Raw genomic sequence first — 24,462 nt, 5'->3', positions numbered from 1 at the left:
TTAGTACCAATAGCTGGATGTTCAAAGTGATGAATTTTTGGATCTACAGACAAAAAATCATTTTTAACACTTAGAACCATCCAATAATAGATGGAACTGCTTAGAGGGGTAATGAGCTGCATGTTTAAGCAGGGCTTGCACCAATATTTGTTAGAGATGCCACAGACCAACACTGTCTAATAGAAATTCGATGTGGGTGACATATGTGTTTCACATTGTTTAGTAGTTACATTAAAAGATAAAAAAGAATAGGAAAAACTAATTTTAATAGTATAGTGTATGTAATCCAATATATTCCAATTGCATTTATTTCAACAAATAATCGATATAGGTAAAATTTCAGTGAGATATTTGTCTTCCCTTTTTTGTAGTGTTTTCAAAATCCAGTGTATATTTTACACTTAGAGTACATTTTAATTTGGACCTGCTGTGTTCCACCAGCCCTATAGCAACATGTGGTTAGTGGCTGCCACCTTGTATAGTACAGAGACATCCCACCTTGTGAGAAGAGGGGGCTAGATGACTTCAAAGTCCCCTTTCAGTTAAAAATCCTAAGGTTCTAAGTAAGTGTAAAATTAACACTCAGAAACTAAAACACTGTAGGCATTCCAAAAATTTTTGATGAAGAAGTATGACTGGTAAGAGAAACTCCTCTGATTTAAACACAGAAGAGAATTTACTGACTTCTCTAACAGAGAACTCCAGGTGTAGTCTTGGCTGGGAATGCATGGGTCATCTGCCTGTCTGCCTCTCCTCTGTGTCTTTTTTTACAGTTCTGCTTTTCTCTCTGGTAGGTGCTCTCTACGAGGTGACCACCAGCATCTCCAGTGGCATGCCCTCCTAGCTTAGCCTTAGAGGGAAGAGTCTATTTTCCTAGCAGTTGAGAACCAATCACTGGGTTTAGGGGAAGGAACATGCTGATGGATAACTCCATGTCCAATCTGGGAGCAGAAGAGTAGTGAGCCCACCTTCACTACAGCAGAGGGAGTGGATGTGTAGCTCTTCCAAAAGCAACTGAGATGTTGTTATAAACACTGGAGGGCATGGAAGCTGAGAGGCAGAGTTTTCTGCTGTTCCATCTGGAGCACATGCCACCCATCTGCATCTCTCCATTCCCTTAGTCCACCTGTGAGTTGATATTAAACTATAGTGGGCAGATCTTCTATATAATGATCACTGCATTCTTAGGACTGAGGGATTTCTCTGACCCCACTGGAGACTTTTCGAGTGTTGGGCAGGACATCAGAAGATGCCAGGGATTTAATATTCTTAGGAAGCCCTCAATCAAAGAAGGAATGGATTTGTTAAATACATGCTCCAGTTTCTCTGCTTCTCAGTGGGGATGTTCTGAGCTGTACAGAACACACACAGGACTGAGGGGGGAAAGCCCCAGGGTCTGGAGCTCTACCATGATAACTTGCTCAAGAGCCCACCCTTTACCAGCTTTGCACATTCATTTCTCACTTTACTTCTGAGATCACCTCCTGCATCAAGGATCTGCACTCAAGCCCCCATTTTAGCATGTGGTTTAGGGAAACAGAAACTGTGTCTCACCCTTGAATTTCAAAAAGAACTTGAAAGGTCATTTGTCTCTCATTGGAATCCACTGTTGATAAATTTTATCAGAGAATACGAAGATTTAAAATCTTATTTCTGCCCTTTGTTAGCTGTGTAAATTTGGTCAGGCTCTACGGCACTTTCTTGCCTTAGTTTTCTTGTTTGTGAAATGAGACTGATAATAAAATTGCTATAAAGATTAAATAAGTTGACATTTATAAAGTGCTTAGAACAATGTCTGCATCAGATGCTTTTTTTATGTCTTCAATAATCATCCATGTGGGACAATGTCAACATGTTTTATATCAGTTATATTGAGTTACTGAATCTTTCTGTTTTAGTGCAAGGTGAAAATAAATTCTCAATCAATATTTGTTGTGTGTAACTACTGTGGAAATAAAGCAAATAATGAAGATTCAAGTTTTTTTTTAAAGAGAGAGAATTTTTTAATATTTATTTTTTAGTTTTCTGTGGACACAACATCTTTATTTTACTTTTATGTGGTGCTGAGGATCAAACCCAGAGCCCCGCACATGCCAGGCGAGTGCACTACCACTTGAGCCACATCCCCAGCCCAAGATTCAAGTCTTCATTGCAAATTGGTACTGAAACATTTCAGAAATAAATGCTTTGAGACGATGATAAAATTTTAGTCACATTTTCCAAGTATATTTTAAAAAATCATACTGAAATAGTATTACTTTAATGCTAATACTAATTCTATGAAACAAGACCTATATTGGAATAGAATATAAAGTATTTAATTTGATATAATAGATAAAAGTATTTCACACGATGGTGTACATGTGTTTAAATATTTTATAATTATATATTGATTATACATGAATATGGTTTAAAGCTTACTTTTGTTCAACTATATCTAACAGACTCATCTGCAATAGCAAGAAGCATATTATGGTTAATGTACTTAGCTCCCTATATGAGTGGTATTGCATTTTTATTAATTCATTCTTTTTTACAGGTTAGCTCCTATACAAATTCCGACTCAATGGTCAAGAAAGATCAAAACTGAATTTACCATGAACTCCAGGAAGAAAGAATTAAAATGAGAACACAGTTTACATTAAAAACAGGAGAATTTGGAGTAAGCAGGGACTTTCCATCCATCTGAAAGTTAGATGCTCAAAGAAATGCTGGTAGGTGTGTGTGTGTGTGTGTGTGTGTGTGTGTGTGTGTGTGTATATATATATATATATATATATATATATATATATATATATAGAGAGAGAGAGAGAGAGAGAGAGAGAGAGAGAGAGAGAAGAGACTCGGCTTTATTGTCTCTGGTATATATCACATTAACTTCTAGTATGTTTCACATTATGCATAATGGCACTTCAAAGGAGGATGCCAGGCACACAGGATATGTTTAATAAATGGGTAACTATGATTCTTGTTATTATAAGCACTGGCTTTAAAGCCTTTTGGAGCAGAGCCTTGCACCACAGTTCCAGTTTATTTGGATTAGTTTAGCGCATTAATTAAAAAGCTATTGTGTATCCTGAGATTTTAATTTGTTCATGTTTCATTGTATACAGGACTTTCTGATTATCTTTGTTACTAAGTGATAATTATGCATTGCAAATATTTTCTTGAATTTTATATAAATCAATTTTAAATGCAAGTTATTTACATTAATCAATTTCTTATTAGCAATTTTATTTTTAGTTAAATGTGGATGGCTGATACCTGAACAAATTGCTTTAAGCCATTATGAAATGACAATCAGTTCTGACCTACTGGAATATCAGTGTTTCCTAGTCTAAGAAGGTAGACCTTCAATTTCTGGAAGATACTTCTTTTAGACTGAACATGTAAGTTTCATGGTATGTTTAGAGAGGTTTCTCTAATTATTTAAACTATTATTTACAAGAAGAGAGAAAAGCTGTCAGTGGAGCATAATTGCTGGGCTCTTTCTTTTTGGTTACTGTCGGCATCATCTACCCTATTCCTCAAATGCAAAACCTAAACTCCATACTTATTTCTTCCTTTTCTCACCTACCACCTTTCCTCTTCCTATAGGAATTGTTGTCTAGGCATTTCTCCTTATACTTACATTTCCACCCATGTCCAAAATGCTCCCTTGGGACATTTTGTCTTCTACATTTTTCTCTCAGTAGTTCCAGTCACATTTGCAAATACAGACAGACAATGCCACTCTCCTGATGGAAATACAGAACATTGTCCTAGGGTCTTGGAATCATATGGTGTCACCTTTCCTTTAATGCCTGTGTGCTTCTCTGATTTCATCTTTCCCTCATTCTTCCTAGATATGGGAGCCATTGTTTCTTCAGGGGGGACTATTCTTGGCCTTACTTTTGAATGACTTCACTCATGTCGAAGCTCAAATGACACCTCCTAAGCAAAGTCTTTCTGGGCTACTCAGACAAGTGTCAACTAAACCAGTTTGATCATTTATAAATCATCAAGGTCTTTTGGGGAAATAGATGTTTAGAGGAAATCAGGGGCCAAAATTTTTCTCTCCTATAATTTTTTTCCCACAGAAATCAAGAGTCTCAGTATAAATTGTCTCACACATTATCAATTTTTATTAGCATATAGCATAATATCAGTCACAGAATTTGTTCTGTAAGCTCTAGAAGGTTCTACCTCTCTATTCTTTTTGGTGATCTTAAAAGCTGCTTCTGACAATAGTCTAGAAGCAAGATGCAAGCATACTTTAAGCTGGAGTCAGATAATCAAATCCTTAAGCATCTGGAGATGGTAGAAGCCATACCTAGAGCCCCCTTCCAGAGCAGGCAGCTACAGGGCTCAGACGACTTGTGCATACACAGCCTAAGACACTCCTTTACAGCATAGTTTCATTTCCTTCATGTGACTTTTGAGTCTCTACAACTGTCTTGCTTAGCTCTGTATACCTGTACATAAATGTCTCACATGCCAGTAGTGGATGCAATGTCAATTGAGATCTGTTATGTGCACAGCAAGGTGTCAAGTCCCTCTGGGTAAAAACAGGTTAAAAATGTATTTTTAGGGTAAACCTACAAGGGTAAATGAAGAAAGTAAGGAATAGTAGGATGTAATAGATATGAATAGAAATGCTGAGCAATATCTCACATTGCCCATTCAGAGAGGACTACCCCTCCACCCTCTTTGCTGGGTCCAGAGGCTTCAGTCCTTCCCAGCACTGGTCAAGGTCCCTGATTGCCAGGAATCTTTCCTTTAACCACCTCCTGAAATTAAACTCTTGTAATTTTTTATTATGTGATTGATTAAATAAAATGACCTAAGTTTGCCTCCCAATGACTTCTGTCCATTATTTCTCTCTTTGTGTAATGCACTGTAATTTTATGTGTTGCCGGGGTTCAAAACCTGAGTATTATATTCCAGAGTTTCCTTTCCATTCATTGCCTTCTAATCTAACGAGTGACCAAGTTATCCTGATTTGACCACTGTCCCATAGAACTTTACTTCCATTTCTCCTTTGCTCTTCTGGCTCTGGCTTTCATTATCTTTTTCCTGTCTGCAGGGCTGTTCTCTCAACTCTAATTTGTTTTCTGGATTCACTTCCAAACTCTGATAAAATGTAGAGAGTTTCAATACTGATGACCAACTACATTTAGATCTCTGGAAAAACTTATTCCCCAAAAGTTCTTTATAATTGTCCCAGTGGTTTGGGAGGATGAGGCAGGAGGATTGCAAGTTCAAAGCCAGCCTCAGCAACTTAGTGAGGCCCTAAGCAACTTATCAAGGCCCTAAGCCATTTAGTGAGACCCTAAGCAACTTAGCAAGGCCCTAAGCCATTTAGTGAGACCCTGTCTAAAAATAAAAATAAATAAATAAATAAATAAAAAGGGATAGAGATGTGGCTCAGTTGTTAAGCACTCCTGGGTTCAACCCCTGGTCATTCCCTCCCCCAAAAAGTTTCTATAAAATTAAATTAGTAAGGTATCATATTGAATATGTTTTCAAAAAAATAAACATTTACATGAAAACTAAAAATTCAGACAATGATTTTTTTGGGGGGGGTAGGGTAACCTAGGGGCAATTTACCACTGAGCACATCCCCAGTCCTTTTCATTTTTCATTTAGAGACCCGCCCTCACTAAGTTGCTTAGGGTCTCACTAAGTTGCTGAGGCTGGCCTTGAACTTGCAATACTCCTATCTCAGCCTCCTGTATCACTGGAATTAAAGGCAAGTGTCACCGTACTGGGCTCAAGCAATAACCTTGATGCTTTAGCCATAAGCCTATTATTTTCATTTATTAACGTGATATTTGGTCAGGGGAAATGTCTGACTACTTGACAAAGAAAATACAATTTTGAAAAAAGTTCGTTGTATATCTTCATTATTATATAGGTACCAGAAAAATGAAGATGGGTAACCCTGTCTTTCCCCTTCTCATCCAAGAGAAAACTCTAGTCAAACATCACAACTTCCCTGAATGCTACTTCCCCGTGAGTCCCAGTAGCACTTAGAAATTAATTTTAGTACTTTTACTTTTCATCTAAAGTTGGAGCACTTTGATTGCCTGCTGGATGTCCCATAGTAGGACAAAAGACTGTGGGTATGACCATGTCAAATTCAATTTGACTCCATTTACTTCCATCATGTCACCTCAACCTCTCAACATAGGGCTTTGTGTAGAGTGGGGGCCTACTAAATATGTTTTTCTGAACCAAGGAAATTTCTTACTTTCATTCAGAAGGAATATAAAATGCGACATGACAAGTTTTATTTTATGGAATTTATACAAAATTCGGTCTTTTAAAGAAAAAGTGTAAATGTTTTGTATTAATTCTCATTATGAAAAGCTACATTTTCAAGCCAATAGTTATTCTCACCTAGGGATAAAGATGAAAAATCTGCCAACATCTGAATGACATTATATTACCCTAAGTAAAGTGTCAATAAAATTAAATTTCTTGCCTCTAATATCTCCATAAGCCTACAGTCACAATGTTTGTTTTGATTAATTATTAAACAGATTTCCGATTTTATATATTAATGGCTTTTGTGCTAGATATGGTTTCTAATTAAGCTTTGCATTTCTCTGATGAAACTGTATTTAAGTCTACCAAATGTCACAACTCACTTATGCATTTAATAATCCATGTTTGGAAGATTATTTAAAAATACGAGGGTAGTAATAATTTATGAAGACCTGCAAACATGTCTAGGGTAATCATGAGCATCAGAGCTTAGGGGAATCAATTCTATTGTTTGAAAATGGAATGAGATTTGTGGTTAGAGACACAAATGTCTGTGATAACTTATTAACTTACAGAATAAGATCCAATCATATACATATCATTACAGAGAATGTTATGGTAGAACAGGACTTTGACCTCTAAATGTTCACATGCTTTCAATTATTAAAACCCGTAGGTGTGGTATACACCGATTGGCAACATTGAGTTTTAAGCTTATACAAGACCACACATCTTTATAAGAACTAAGAATTTGATCTGTAACCCAGATATTTCCAGAAGAAGAATATGTGATATTATATAGAGGAGTGCATAGTAGATGGTCTAAATTTCACTTTGGGTTTTATCAATGGGCAGGTGAGGGCTACATAAATTTAAATAGTCTGAAAAATTTGTTAAATATTGTATGTGTATAACAGAATGTGCATTAATAGCAAGTGTTATAGAATATTCTTCGTCCATATTAATGAACAAAATGCTGATATATGTTGCATGGGTGAACCCTGAAAGCACTACATTAAGTGAAAAAAAAAAAACAGATACAAAAGAAGACACAGGGCACTTTCAATTATATGAAATGTTCCTTACAGGTTAATCTACAGAGAAAAAATGTAGATTGGTAGTTGCTTAGGGTTAGACTGGGGATATAGGCTGTAATAACTAAGGGGTGGGGCAGGGTTTCTTTGTGAGGTAATGAATGAACTCTAAATTTACTACAGTGTTGGCCATACATATCTGTGAATAGAATAAAAATTACGGAATTATATACTTTTAATGGATGAACTGTGTGGCATCAGAATTATATCTCTATAAAACTATAAAAAAGTATGTGAATTTCCAAGACACAGACTGAGAAAAAGATGACTGAAAACCAAAGTTCGTCAAATAGAGACCAAGTCCAAATTATTTTACTGACCAGCCATATCCTGGTTCTTGAACAAAAATGTATTGCCAAAGCGTTTTGAAGACTGTTGACATGGTAATTCTTCTCCACAACCACAAAATCCTCTGGATATTTTGATTGTCTAATAAAGGATTTCTTGGGAAAGTGGAAATTTAACCCAACTGTTGATATTTTGAGGATGGAACTGAAAACAGAGACTAGAGATGGCATATAGGGAGCACCTGTTCTAAATCTTTAATGTTTCTATGCAGCTCTGAGAAGCTGCTCAAAATGGGCATAGGCGGAAATCATCTATTATGTATAAAAATAGATTCTCTGGGTAAAGTGAGAATTCTGGGAAGAATTTGGGGCAGAAGAAGTGGCTGTAATCTCCTTTCTCATTCCAGCACCTAGAAAGCCCCAGCAAGCACCAAAAAAAAAAAAAAAAAAAAAAAAAAAAAAAAAAAAAAGTGTGGTTTACTTAGCATTTTACAAACATTGAAACCTTCCACTTTTTTAAAAAAAGAAAATTTTTATTTTTTTATGATGCTGAGGATTGAGCCCAGTGCCACATCATGTGAAGCAAGCACTCAACCACTGAGCTACAACCCCAGCCCCAGTTGAACATTTTTAATTATTTACTCTATACATCTTATAAATCTCAGATATATGCACTCTTATTGTTACTTTCTAATACTGAAGCTGCCAAAGAAAACCCTATCAACCTAGCAGGAGATTTAGAACCTTATAGCTCTGAGAGTTTACCACTATACTCAGCAAAAGGCTTTAAGAAAATTCAAAGCTCTCCTTTCCCATGTCATGAGGGGATATTCAGTGATGTGGTTGAGAACATGAACTGTGAAGTTCATCTGCCTGTATTTGAGGTCCACCTTCAAGTTCTTAAAGGATATGTGAATCTGGGCAAATCCCTCAACCTCTCTGAGTCTCAATTTCCATGTCTGTAGAATAAATATAATTATATCTACCTTGTGGGTCATTATAAGGATTAAATAAGTTCATCCTTGTAAAGCACTTAGAACATTTCAAGGCACATACTGAGAGAGTTTCTTTAAATAAATGCAAGTATTAGTACAGAAATTAAATAACAACTTTTAATTGGATTTACATCTTTGGACAGATACTATTGATAGCAATTGAAACTTACATCAAAAACTTAAATGTCATCATTTTTTGATTTGCCTTTTTATACTTGTGAGCATATGTGACTGAATTAGCAATGGTGTTACCTGCTCCTGTGATTGTACAACTGATTTTACAGGTGAAGGACCAGATATTCATACAAACTTTCCAAGGCAAGTTTTCACAGGATCCCTGGTGTACTAACATTATGTTTTACCCTTCTTTATAGAGTTTTGATTTACTGTTAGACTGAACACATTTGGTATGAAAGGCAGAGAGAATGGATATCGATGTGGATAGAGAGATACAATATAAAGGACACAGGGATGATGGAAAACTGATTTGCAGAGCTCTATGACCTGCATGGTGACAACCTCCAAAGATGTTAAAGAAAGAGGTTTGTTACATATCAGATCTAAGAAGGAATACCTTGACATTGAGGATTCAGTACAACATATAAATGAAATTAACTCCAAAGAGAGATCCATTAGTTTTAATGTTTTCCAGGTTCCAGAAAGTGGGTGATCAGATTAGCACTTTGCAAATATCTCCCTAGAAGTAAGGACATGCTTGACAGGTGGGGCAGAACTGGGCCACAGAATATTATTTAGGAATTTAATAGCCATCCTTCAGGTAAGAAATGATGAATGAGGCAGGGAATCTGCAGCTAGAGAGGGAGAGTAATATCATTTTACACTTGGACCCCTGGAAACAGTCTTTGATTTCTCATCTTCTACATAGATTATATTTTGTTTCTCCTTACACTGTCCAGAACCTACTGATTCTGCACTGATCTTCAAGTTGGTATTGCTGACAATTTGAGGGAGCCTTGGAATAGGAATAGGTGGAGTTAGATCAACAGGAACCTTCTCTCAACCTTGTGCTTTTCTTCTTTCACACCTGAGAAGGGAGTGCTTGCGATAGGGGCATGGGCAGGAGTGCTGGGTTCCTGTGCTGGGGAATGGGTGGGTGACAAGGACTCTCCCTAACTTTCCTGTGACAGTTTCTTACCAGAGACTCATCCGTGGTCACCTTTGCAAGTTCTGCTAATTTTTGTTTGTTTTTTATTCATTGGCAACAAGCCTTTATTCTGTTCCTGTGCAATGCTCAAGACAGGGGGGACTATCCTTTCTTCCAATTTTAAGTTCTAGTCTTAAGTACAGAGTTGTTCAATTCACCAGCAGAGTTGCATCCATGAATAAATCATTCAAACAGTTCCCTCTCATTTGGTGGAGAGTTGATGCCCTGAAACCCCAAGGAACTTCCCTACTCCGCCCCCATCATCCTGGCCATTTCTGACAGTTTCTCCCCTGGGTTCTTCTAGACATTTTTGTCTCTCTAGTTAAAGAAATTACCCCTGGTGCAGCAAAGCCTTCAGTACCCTGTCCCATCTCAAAGCTCTGTATCCACTTGCTTGGCTATTACCTGTCCCACCAGCAACAGGCTGTTAAACATTGTGACCATTGCCTCTGTTTTACAGTAATAAGGTACCAAATTCAGCACAAATTAGGCAATGAATACAGGGATATTTTTTTGTCATCAGATTTTAAAAAGTCAAAATTCTAATAATAATCAGAATCAGATGAAATAAATGGTAAATATAAGAAACCCACATAAAATCAAGCACAATGATACACAAATATTCCCTTCTTATCTGCTGTTTTTTTTTCAGCTTTTAACTTCTATCTGAAAATACAAAGTGGAAAATTCCAGAAAAAGCAAAGCATAAGTTTTAAATTGCATGTAGCTCTTTTCTGAGTATTGGTGTGATGGAATCTGGCACTGTCTAGCTCTACCCCATTCAGATCATGAAACGTCCCTCTTCCCAGTGTATCTATGTTGTGTACACTGCCATTGCATTTGTCAGCAGTGTCTTGGTTAAAAGAATAACCAGTGTGGCAGTGGTTGTGTTCAAGTAATCCTTATTTTACCTAATATCGACTTGAAACGACAAGAGTAAAGATGTAGACAATTCAGATATAAGGGAGAAACTGTAAAGTACTTCCTCTTTGTAAAATAAAGTTTGTGAATCACAAAAAAATAAAATAGAATCACATGCTGAGGTTGCTAAGATATAGGGTTAGTTATTGTTTTTAATCTCTTACTGTGCCTAATTTATAAATAAAACTTTATCGTAGATACGTATGTATAGGAAAGAAAACATTTCAGGATTCAATAACATCTACAGTTTCAGGTATCCACTGTTGGTCTTTGACTATATCTCCGGGGAATAAGGGAGGACTACTGTAATATCATAGTTGTGAAGCAAATTCAGGATATATTTTATTTTAATATAAAAGATAAAGTATTAAACGTTTTGTCTGTCAGGCGTATTATACAATAAAAGAGCAGTGTCTAATCTTTTTTATTTCCTGAAGGTGGAAGAGCATAGACAGACCTACATATGAACACTGGCAGCTTTGAATGGTCACTAAAATACATCAAGGAATTCATTTTATAAATGAAAAGTGCTTTTAGGTGTAACATATACAGTTTACTTAGATTTCCCTTTAGGGTATGCTTTATGTGACAGTCCAGCTTCTTATCAAATAATTTCACCTTGCAGTTCATTTGGGTTGGAGTTACTATAGGAAAATGGCTTTTTGATTCCATAGCATTTTGTCACATTGCAAAGATTTGGACACCATGCATCATTCACAAAATGGTTTATCAATTCACTTTCAATTTTTTTTAAAGGAGGGTGATCTCTGCACAGATGAAAGATTATAGAAAATGTTTTTGATATAAAAAATTTAATAAGAATATTTAGAGTCTAGTATATGATAATATAATTCTTTTACACCTTAAAATAAACTAAAAAATTTTAAGGAAAAATTGGCTTCCAATAAAAAAATACACATTTCCAATGTATATATACTCATATGTAACTGCTACTTTAAAGAAAGATGTATGGACCTACATGAACAAATGACTGTACCTTGTATTTATTTATGTAAGTGTAATAATAGAAACCTACAATAATCTAATTTCCTGATAAATGTCTGAAAGAAAACTCATTAGCATGAAATAGAATGCCTTTCTTTGAATTCAGTATAAAATTTGCTCTTTGATCTAGAACACTAAAAAATCTTTGATTCTTATGTTTTTCTAGGAAATTGCAATTCAAACATGGTCTAAAACAACATTTTAAAACTTGAGACATGTAGGTTAAAGAAAAATTATTAATGCAGTAAGCAAATGAGATAAGGCTGCTACTTTGGTGATCTTTAATGAGACATCCTCTAGGTATTCTGCCTCTCTGTTGATCCCTCCTTTATTGAGCCTAGTCTTGGTCATATGACCTGTGGTAGCTAATGGGAGAATAGGCTTGATAAATGCTTGCATGCTGGGGTTTCTCTTAGAACCCCATTATCTTGCTGTAAGAGAAACTATCAAGTTTCCTGCAGTTTGAGAGGCCAAGTGGAGGGGAATGGGAACCCACAGCCATCTCTGGGCAGGTGAGTGAGGCCTCTTTGAATGTTTCAGTCCCGGTACAGCTCCAGTTAAAAGGTTCACGCAGGTGACCCTATCCAACTTCAAATGGAGAAGCAGAACTACCCTGCTGATCCCTGCCCACACAACTCTACCATAAATTGTTAGTGTTTTAAGTAATTACATCTTGGAGCAATTTGTTACATAACAGCAGAGAATTCATACAGTAAATGATGATAAGGGTTTCTCAAAGTACTTTATAGAAACAAGTCCAAGGTACATGGCTCACTCTTCTGTCCCACTTATATTTCTGATTTGATTATTATCAAGGCTGCATCTCTATTCTGATTGACTGTCCAACTGGGCAGAAGAACTGGGATGGTCAGTTTATGTGAAAAGTGTGCTTGATAATGGCTATATTGTATTTTGATTCAAATTAACTGGCAAATCCTAGGTAGGTTTTAAAGGAACACCATTCTTGATGATGTTATGCCTTTTAAGTCAGTTCTTCTCTAGACTATGGTCAAACTGAGGGTGGGGCAGTCTGGTAGACAGAAATTACCTTTAAGGAATCTTGGTATATAAAGCTTCTATAGTCTAATCAAATCAATTCCTATCTTTGTTTCTCTATATGGAACTGAGTTCCACCACAAAATGCTGTGCATCTCTGGAGGGATTTGATTTTTAATTATTATTAATGTGACATTTATTAGATGAACCATCATTGAGTAGGTATGTTTCCATCATTCTTTCTCTGGAACTAAAGCATTCGTAGAAGAACACATTAGTGGCAGATTCTGAGATAATGGGCAACATACCACTTCTGGAGGATGGTGACATTATTCCATTGAAGAGTGTGGAATGTATCTCAGGTTAGAAACCATAGCAACAAGCTGGTTCTACATAAAATGTGGATAACAAGAAGAAAAAGGTGTAACCTGCCATTATATATGACTAATGGCACCATAATTGCTGCTATTTCCTCTGTTAATGTTTTCTATGTGCTTCTCTGCTGCACTATCAGGTAGGTGAATATAAAATACCAATAGAGAAGAGTTCCGATCAGATAATGACAGAAAAGTGACACTTACTGAGAGGAGTATTTGGACGGCACTGTGGATGACCTCCAGGTACTGGAAGTCCAGGACGCAGCCTGTGACAGAAACATAGGTGTAATCATCCATCATGCCATGGGCCGACGGAGGAAGCACTCTCCGGACACAGCCAGGTCCATGTTCCCTCCACCATGACCGATGTACAGAGATGTTGAATGTCATCAGATCTGTATCCTAGGTGGGAAGGACACAAAAGCACAAAAAGGACAATCATATTATATCACATCTTTGGCTTTGACCTTGGGAAGAATTCAGGATGGAGGAAATTGCTGACATAATTTCCAATGAAAAGAAACAAAAGACAAAGTCATGTTATCATATATCTGCACCATTAAGTTATAATTATTCAAGGTAGAGATACAGTCCTTTAAATAATGTTACTGTTGTAAGGTTAGCACACATCAAATAACCAGAGGTGAGACTGTCCATATATGTTCATTGAAAATGTATTCTGCTTTTGTAAATCTTTCCACTATATTTTCTTGTGGCATTGTCATTGAGATCATCATCACAGGCGAATTTTTACTGAGGAATTTGTGGCATACTAGACATTGTTCTAAGGAAATTTCATATACTACAGCTGTTCTTGCGTATGCATGGGAAATTGGTTTCAGGACCGCCTACACTTAACGAGAATTTATATATGCTCAAGACCTTTATATAAAATTGTGTAATATTTGCATACAACCTGTTCACATCCTCTCATAAACTTTAAGTCATCTCCAGATTACTTATACTACTAATCAAATATAAGTACTATGTTCTTATACACTGTATTGCTCAGGGAAAAATGAGAAGAAATGTGAATGTGTGCAGTAAAAAAAGCATTTTTTTTCTTATTTTTATATTTTTAATCCATGGTTGGTTATACCCATGGATATGAAGCCCCTGGAAATGGATGGTTGACTGTATATTCTTTAATATTCATGTAGGTAATATTATCAAACTAATTTACAGTGGGCTGAATGAAAGATATTTATCTTGTTAATCTGTGAATTTTATCTTATATGGCAATAAAGGACTTTGAAGATTGATTAAGTTAAGAATTGTTAATTGGGGAGATAATCTGGATAAAATCTAACTGCAGTCACATCTGTTCTTCTAAGAGAAAAAACAGAAGGATATTGGACACAAAGAGGAGAGGGCAAAGTGACCATAGAGGTAGGGATTGGGGTGATGCAGTCAACAACCAAGAAATGCTATTGACCGCCTTTTCCTGGGAGAAGAGGCCAGGATGGATTCTCCTCCAAACATTGAGAGACAGCATGGCTCTGACAACATGTTGAATCCAGCTCAGTGAAGTTCATCTTAGACTTCTAGCCTCTAAACTATAAAAGAAGAAATTTCTGTTCTTTTACATCACCAAGTTTGCGGTAATTTGTTACAACATCTGTAAGAAACTAATTCAGTTTATTAAGGTAAGTCTTAGAGAATTAAATTAATTTGCTCAAGGTGGCACAGATAATTAACACTAGAAATGATCCAATCAGTTGTAGTTTTAGCGATTGTGGTTCTATCTCACAGTAACTGATACCTTTCCCTTCTTCTGACCATTCCTCATACCCGAAAGTGAGCTAAGTCCTTCATTCTTTGTTGTTTCCAGAAAATACCAGCACAGTCAATGAAAAAAAACATAAAGGTCACTACTACAGTTGTAGATATCAAAAGATCTCTGGAGTTCTTAGTGCAAAGAACAGCCCAGGATTTTTGACCTTTTAGAGATGATTTTAACGTAACAGTGAGCATCCCTAATCTGAAAATCCAAAATTCAAAGTGCTCCAAATCCGAAATATTTTGAGTGCCAAAATGACTGTCAAAGTGGATGATTCCACACCCGAGCTCCTGTGATGGGTCGCAGTCAAAGTACAGGTGCACTAAAAATATTGCACAAGATTACCTTCAGGTTACCTTGGGTAAGCTGTATGTGAAACCTAAGCAAATTTCATGTTTATACTTGGGTCCCCTCCCCAAGGTAGCTCATGTTATGCAAAATCCCCGCTGCCAAATCTTATATCTGAAGTCCTCTGGTCTCAAGCAATTTGGATAAAGGATACTCAATTTGTATTTCTGAGATTATTAGCTGCAGAGAGTCTAAGATCATAATATTTGTGTCGTAAACAATAGATTAAAATGAATGAATGAGGACCCGGGCACTTGACTTCCAGTACACGAAAGACTACAACTTCCCAAGTGAAGAAGAAAGAGGGGGTAAAAAGGCAGGTGTTACCTGGCCCAGGGCACTGCGCATCGGGGCAGCTGTGGATACAGGATCAGTTAGTTTTTGTTGAGTTCCCAACATGAATGACAACTTGGTTGTCACTCATGCCAGGGGTCCACATGGAAGCAAGCACCATCCGGGGCCTTCTCTGAGAGGCCCAGAGGCTGTCTACTGACCCAAGTGATGCTTGTCTGTGCATCCCCAAGTTCTTTTGAGGACAGTTTCCTCTTTGGCAATTGAGGACCCTCCTAGGTGCCTAAAATAGAGGTTTCAATTCTCTGAATCTAGGGGAAGCTGGTGGGAAATAGGAAGCCCTTGAACATATACATGGTGACCCTGAAATAACCAATGTAGACTTTTCTGAGTAGGGGTAGTGGGAAAACCTGCCTCCTCTACTCTGGTATAAATGGTTAAGTGAAACGAGAGGTTAGAAATATTGCCAGGGTGTGTTAATGGGTGAAGTTATACACATTTAGATTTTCCTCACTTCAAGGAATTCAATGTACCTTTAGAAGTATGCCTCAAATTATATCAATAATAAAACATTTTATATCTTTTTTTTTCAGCTCTTGGTTGTTGGTTTGCTATTCAGTTACCTTCACAGTAATAGCATTTTATTGATAATAAAACATTTTACATCATTTGGGGGGGGTTGTTGATTTGCTACATGTATAATTTGCAGTTGGTCTCCGAAGGGAAAAATACTATAGAAAAATAATTGCTCTAGCTAGCAAATTCAGTTTAACACAAAGCAATTTACCTGCAGGCAAACTTCAGATATGCATACTGACTGCTCCCTTTCCTGGTCATCAGATTTAATCTCTTATGGTTAGTCTTGATCACCATAGAAGACTATGCATTATTTCATCTTAATAGATTTCATTAGGTTCAGGATGAATTAGCATGATCTCCAAATTCATAGCAATTTCCATTTTTTAAGCATCCATATCCAGTGACCTTTTCGATTGCAGAATATAGTTCTTTTTAATGACTGACTCAAATTTATACCATACAAATAAAACACAAATCAATCTATGCACTAGTTGTACATGTTTGCTAAACACATAAAATCTCTCAGTGTAGTTCTCAATCATTGGAGATATAACTATTTATAAACTGTACTATTCTTTCCAATGATATTAAAATTCATGAACACCAATAGCATAAAATTGTACTTAAAGTTCAAACGTTTAAGTTTGTTATGAAATTTTATTTCAAGTTTGTATCTGATTTCTATCTGTTCAGCACTAGATTTTAAATGTTATAAAACAAAACACTTAACATGTGTCAACTCAGTTTCCATACAAGTCATGTCAGATCCAATGCAATAAAAAAAACTGCCAGAATGTTTACATAAATAAGTAAATGCAGAAGATCACAAATATTTTGAAGTTTGGGGGTTACCATATCAAAGCCTGTAGTTTTAAAATACATGGGTTAATTTTGAACCATAGTTAACACTAAAAATAATTTTGAGTACCTCAAGTTTTATTTCTCTTTCTGCTCTTGCAATCAGCATGTTATGTGATGATTTCAGCAAACTATGTTTAAGGAAGTTGACAAATGATGCGACTCACATCTTTTGTCTTCAGAATTTAAAAAGATTATAAACATTAATATTTGTATTTATGCAAATGTATGTAAAAGGTACCAGAATTTGTCACCTCCAAATATGCCACTTTGGCATAAGGACTATTTTGAGTTAAAGGCAAAGGAAAAGAATATTTCTGCTATATTCATATTTGCTTAAAAGCAAGACATAAATTTACAAAGGTGACCCACCTTCCATCTCTACCAGCAACAGCAATGATTGATTACTGAAATGACCTTAGTCTTTTCCTGCACTGAGGAATCTACACAAAAATGTTTACTGACTAAACTTCATCTGTTATTAGTTTCCCATACTTGGCCTTCTCCACAACCTTCTTTCTTTGATTTTGGCTGAATATGTTATTTAAGTCTGAATTTTAGATCATCTCTTTGAAAATTACTGATTTCCAGGGAATCTCCATGTGCATATGACATATACATTAGTGAACTTATCCTTCTCTTATTAATCTTGTTATAAAGGTCCCAGCTAAGAAATCGAAAGGGAAAATAATTTTTCCTCCCTCACTTATCTGATTACTCAAGGACAGTTTGTAGAGCAAGAAGGTAGAGCAAGCAGAGAGAATAGAAACCAGAGAATGGAACCAAGCAAGAGGAAGAGTGAGGAGAGCTAGAGAGAGCATGAGAGGGCTGCAGGGGAGAGGATTTTTATTTTATTTCATGTGATTTGGAAGCCAAGGTAATAAGAAAATAGGCTGGTGTTTTTAAGGGTGGGCAAGGAGAGTAACCATAAGTACATGAGGAAACAGATACAAGAGAGATAGATTTAAAAAGTTGTGGCTTAAAAGAAATTTATTCCAGAATAACTGCTTTTTCTCTAATATCTATTCAAGTCAATATTAAATGTTTATAAGTTATTTCATCTTATAACTTATTACTGTGAACTCAAAATCCATTCCCATTTTCTTTAAATCTTTGAATTACAAAAATGATTTCTAAAATCCTTTGGAATGTTAAGTAACTGTGTATGCAGACCCCCCCTGCGCACATGTTATTCATCATTAAATGTAGTCACAGTATTAGAAGGAATTCGCATCCAAACACATTCAATATTCACTTCTCTATTGTAACCTACTGTACAATTTCTCATTAGTCAAGGTACTAGTCTCTTTCTTCTCTGTTTTTTTAATCATCTGCTTTTTTTAAGTATGTTTAGTTCAATAACCAGATAATCCTCTCTAATAAACTCCCAATTACTAATGATATTTTTCTTTCTTCTCAGTTGCATCTCAAAGGATCATTGAATCCATTTTTATATAGCTATCAATCTTCTTTGTATTTTAGTTTTCTTTCATTAGAAGACAGCCCATCTGGAAGTGAAAAATGTGATGTTCCAGAGCAGTCTATATGTACTTAAAGAAACTAGAATTGGCTTAATTTTAGAGAATTAGCTTTGATCTTATATTTATATAATAGTGTGCATGTCAAAGTTTCTTTTGAAATATTTGTTCACCTTAGAAAATTAATTAGAAAAGTTAAAGCAATTTCCTTATAATTTCTAATTGTTTTCTTTTCACTGAATCACAAACATTACAGAGAGCACTGTGCATTTGTATATAAAGTAGGGATAGAAGAGAACATGGAGATATAAACCAAAGGCACTAATAATCTTTTCAATGAGATAGCAACAGAAAGCTTCCCCATATCAGAAATGAGATAGACATCCACATACAGGAGGCATATAGGACCCACATAATAAAGCTCAGAACAGCCTCTCCAAGACACATTATAATCAAAATGTCTAACATAGAAAACAAGGAGAGAATACTAAAAACTGTGAGAGAAAAACAGTAGTTCACTTTTATAGGCAAGCCAATAAGGCTCATTTCTCACTTCTCAACTCAGACTCTAAAAGCAAGGAGGGCCTGGAATGAGATTTTCTAAGCTCTAAAAGAAAACAATTGCCATCCAACTTGCTATAGCTGCAAAGTTCTTTCAAAAGTGATGAGAAAGAAAAACTTTCCATGACAAGAATAATCTAAAATAATATATGACCAGCACTGCAGACAATACTCAAAGGTAAACTGCAACCAAGTTACCCAAAAGCCAACCTCAAAACTCCCAAATATATGAAAAACACTAGAAGAGCAACCAACTAAATGGAAATTAAGACAGAATTATATATAATAAATTAATCATAATGCAGAAAACTATAAACATAAATCCATAATAATGCTAAATGCAAGTGGTCACAACTCCCTAATTAAAAGACATAGATTAGCAGAATGGATCAAAAACATGATCCAACTACACGCTGTTTGCAAGAGACTCATAGGAAAAGACACCCATAGGCTGAAGGTAAAAGGATAGAAAAAAATATTCCATGCAAATAAAAACCAATCAGAGAGATATTCTCATATCAGACAAAGCAGATTTCGAGCAAAAAATTAACCAGGAGAGACAAAGAAGGCCACTACATCCTGGTAAAGGGACAATCCAACAAGAAGATATAAAGATAACAAATATATATGCCTCAAATATCAGTGCACTGATTTACATAAAAAATTAAAACTTTTTGACATGAAATCCCAGGTAAACCCCAATACAATAATATTGGGTGATTTTTAGCTCACCTTTATCACCAATAGAGAGGTAATCCAAACATAAAATCAATAAATATATTTTCAACCTAAACAATAGTATAAATCAAATGGGTCTAACAGACATCTACAGAATATTTTAACTCAACTACCTGAATATTATTCTTCTCAGCAATTCATGAAATCTTTTCCAAAAGAGACCATATTCTAGGTCATGATGTAAGTCTTAACAAATACAAAAAAAAGATGTAATCCCATGCACCCTATGAGATCACAATGAAATGAAACTAAAAATCAACAGTAAAAAGAACAAGAGAAACTGTATAAATCTATGGAGCTTGAACACTACTCTTTCATATGAAGAAAGGTGATAGAAGAAATGAGAGAAGAAATCAAGAAATTCTTAGAAACAAAAACTGAGATATAACATATCAAAATCTCTATGACAGTATGAAAGCAGTTCTAAGAAGACATTTATAGCATTTATTCTAGAGAGATCCCCAAATAAATAAGCTTGTGTTCTACCTCAAGGAAACACAAACTTACTCCAAAACCAGTAGAAGATAGGAAATAATTAAGATCAGAGATAAAATTAATGAAATTGAGGATAAAAACAATGCACAAGATTAATGCAACAAAGAGTTGGTTCTTTGCACAGATAAATAAAATTGATAGACCCTTATCTAAACTAACCAAAAGAGAGAGAAGACCCAAATACACAAAATTAGAATTGAAAAATCAAATATTACCACAGACACATCTGAAATCCAGAAGATCATTCTATTAGAAATTATTTTGAAAACCTATACTCTAATAAACTGAAAAAAGCAGAAGACGTTGTGAAATTTCTAGACACGTATGACATGCTCAAATTGAACCTGGGAGATATAGAACATCTAAACAGACCAATACCAAGCCATAAATTGAACAGCAGCTAAAAGCCTTCAAACAAAGAAAATCCCAGGACCAGACAGATTCTCAGCTGAGTTCTATCAGATTTTAAAGAGGAGTATCAGTATTTCTCAAATTATTTCAGAAATTGAAAGGGAGGGAACACTCACAAATTAATTTTACGAAGTCAGTATAACCTTGACATCAAAAACAGACAAAGATACCTCAAGGAAAAAACACTACAGACTGTTATCCGTGATGAACATAGATGCAGAAAATGAAATATTAGCAAACCACATCCAAAAACACATCAAGAAGACAATACATCATTATCAAGTGGGTTTCCTTGTTCAGTGCAAGGTTGATTCAACATAGGCAAATCAATAAATGTAATTCACCATATAAATAGAATTAAGGACAAGAATAATATGGTCATCTCAATAGATGCAGAAAAGGTCTCTGATAAAATTCTGTGCTGGTTTCTGCTAAAACAAAACAAAACAACAAACAACAACAACAACAAAAACAAAAACACTGGAGAACTAGGGATAGAAGGAACTGTCCTCAACATTTTAAAGACTGTATATGACAAACCCAAAGCCAACATCATACTGAATGGAGAAATACTGAAGCATTTTCTCTAAAATTAGGAAAATCCACTCTCACTACTTTTATTCAATATAGTTCTCAAAAACTCTAGCCAAAGCAACCATGCAACAGAAGGAAATTAAAGAGATACAAATAGGAAAAGAAGAAGTTGAACTATCTCTGTTTGCTGATATGATCTATATCTAGAAGACCCCTATAAACCCAACAGAAGACTTCTACAGCTGATAAATGAATTCAGCTAGGTAGCAGGATACAAGATCAACACTCATACATCAATGCTAATCCTGTACTCCAACAGGAATTCTGCTAAAAATTGTAAATTAATCTAACCAAGAAGGTAAAAGACCTCTACAATAAAAAAAAAAAAAACTACAAAACACTGAAGAAAGAAGCTAAAGATGGCTTTAGAAAATGGAAAGACCTACGTTCTTGGATGGGCATAATTAACATTGTCAAAATGATCATATGACCAAAATCAATATACAGATTAAATGAAATCCCCATCAAAATACCAATGGTATTCTTCACAGAACTAGAAAAAAATAGTCCTTAAATTCATTTGGAAGAATAGAAGACTCAGTTAAAACAATTCTAAGCAAGAAAAATGATGCATGAAGCATCACAATACCTGATCTCAAATTATACTATAAAGCTATAGTAACAAAAACAGCATGGTATCAGTATCAAAATAGACATGAAAATCAATGGAATGGAAAAGAAGAGGAGACAAATTCACATACTTACCAGTCATCTGATTCTTGACAAAGTTACCAAAAATTTATGTTGGAGAAAAGATAGCTGTAAGAAACAATGCTGGGAAAACTGGATATCCCTATTTAGAAGAATGAAAGTAAACTGCTATCTCTCACACTGCACAGAAGTCAGACCAAAATGTATCAAACACTTAGGAATTATACCAGAAGCTGGAAGAAAACAGAGGGTCAGAACTCCATTGTATTGGCTCAGACATTAACTTCTTTAATAAAGATCCCTACAGCTCAAGAAATAAAAGCAAAAACCAATACATGGGATACCATCAGATGAAAAAGCTTCTGTAAAATTAATGAAATGATTAAGAATGTGAAGAGAGAGCCTAAAAAATTCGGAAAAATCTTTGCCAGCTGCTCCTGTGACAGAAGATTAATATCCAGAATATTTAAAGAACTAAAAAAACTCAATACCTAATAATAATACTCGTTCAATAAATGGATGAATAATAAACAGATATTTCTCAAAAAAAGAAAGACAAGTGGCCAACAAATGTACAAAAAATGTTCAACATCTCTAGCAATCAGGGAAATGCAAATCAAAACTACACTAAGATATCATCTCACACCAGTCAGCAACTAATAAGAATATGAATAATAATAAATGCTGGTGAGGATGAGGGGAAAAAAGTACACTCATACATTGTTGGTGGGACTGCAGACTAGTACAACCACTCTGGCAAGCAGTGTGGAGATTCCTCAAAAAACTAGGAATATAACCTCCATATGACCCAGCTATTCCACTCCTTGGTATTTATTCAAAAGAATGAAAATCTGCATACTATAGCTATATAGCCACTTTAATGTTTATCACAGCATAATTCACAATAGTCAAATTATAAAATCAGTCCAGATGCCCATAAATGGATGAAAAGACCAAGAAAATGTGGTATATGCATAGGTATATGCATAATGGAGTTTTACTCAGCCATTAAAAAAAATGAAATTATGGCATTTTCCAGTAAGTGGATAGAAATGGAGACTATCATGTTAAGTTAAATAAGCTAGACTCAGAAACTCAAGGATTGAATTTTTTTTTCACATGTGGAAGCTCGAGTAATATAAGGGAAAGAAGGCAAGGAGAGGAATTGGCTATCATAAAGATACAGAGAAGATCAGTGCAGTAGAAGGAGATTGAGAAGGAGGAGGAGGGATGGTAAATGGGAGGAATTGAGAAATGAATTTAACAAAATCATGTTATGTGCATATATAAATATATGACAGGGAATTTTACCTTGTGTATATGTAGAAAGAAACAATCAAAAATAAATAAATAGCCAAGTGCGATGGCCTATGGCTGTCAATCCCAGTGGCTGTGCATGCTGAGGCAGGAGGGTTAAGAGTTCAAAGCCTGCCTCAGCAACTTAGCAAGACCCTAAGCAATGCAGGAAGACCCTGTCTCTAAATAAAATATAAAAAAGGCTGGGGATAGGGCACAGTGGTTAATCTCCTAAGAGTTCAATCCCCGGTATAAATAAATAAATAGGAAGTAAGAAGAGTGAGAAAGAGAATAGGGGGAGAATAGGGGGATAGGGGGGAGGAGGGAAGTAGAAAATGAGGACTGAAATGGAGTAAATCAAATTCTATGCATCTACGATTCTGTCAAAATGAACCCAACTTCTGTGTGTTACTAAATGCTCTAATAAAATGAGAAAAAAGAATATTAGTATGATTAAGTATACTTTCAATAGAAACTAAAACTATAGAAGTAATGATCTATTCTCTTGTTGCCTGAACTTAGAAATAAATCCGTGTTTAAACTTTTATTTAAGATGAAGATGAAACAGACATTTTCAGACAAACAAAATTTACAGCAATAACTTTCATTTATGGAATTTCTAAAATGTTTTTCAGGAATAAAATAGTCCTAGAAGTTAACTTAATTCCTATAAGCATGATAATATGAGACAATAAAAATAATGTCATATTTGTAAGCTAAAACAAAGTGGAACTAAACACTGCTCATCCATAACATGTAAGAAGAAAGGGAAGCAATGTTTTGCTATTGGTGAGGTGGAAGACAGTAATAATAACTAATTTTAAATCTAAAAGTGAGTGGTAAAAGCTTTGGGTGAATTTTTAATAGAACAAAAGTAGAATCAGTATATAATTTTGAAATAGTAGAGAATAAATGAAATTTAAGAAATCTAATGTAATGTTGTCAGGAATAAAGATAAAGGAATAGAAAAAACACAATGAATAAAAGGCACAGAATTAGATGGTAGGAACAATCATTTCTCTCTATCATCTATCTATCTATCTATCTATCTATCTATCTATCTATCTATCCATCCATCCTGACATAAATATCAGTAATTTCAGTAAGTGGATATAAACTAATTCAATAATTAAAAATTTCAGCTATTTGTTGTTTATAAAAAATTCATTTGAGAATGTGTATCCAGAAGTATTGAAAGTAGAAATATAAAAGACATACTGGACCTACATTAAATAAAAGAAAGGTTGTGTAATTAATATCAGACAAAATAGAACTCATGGCAAAATAGAAATA

The 24,462-nt window shown here is 35.2% G+C and overlaps 1 protein-coding gene across 1 annotated transcript in view; it reads right to left on the bottom strand.

Moving 5' to 3' along the window:
* Nucleotides 1-24,462, bottom strand: part of Nkain3 (sodium/potassium transporting ATPase interacting 3) — a 340,996-nt gene that overhangs the window by 115,782 nt on the left and 200,752 nt on the right. The window contains exon 4 of the mRNA XM_077801184.1: nucleotides 13,294-13,491. Coding sequence (XP_077657310.1) covers nucleotides 13,294-13,491 — 198 coding nt within the window. The remainder of the gene's footprint in view (nucleotides 1-13,293; nucleotides 13,492-24,462) is intronic.

This window comes from Urocitellus parryii, chromosome 7 (assembly GCF_045843805.1).
Source record: "Urocitellus parryii isolate mUroPar1 chromosome 7, mUroPar1.hap1, whole genome shotgun sequence".
Lineage (NCBI taxonomy): Eukaryota > Metazoa > Chordata > Mammalia > Rodentia > Sciuridae > Urocitellus > Urocitellus parryii.
Note: the sequence above shows the minus strand (reverse complement) of the source record. Positions and strands in the feature narration are given on the sequence as shown.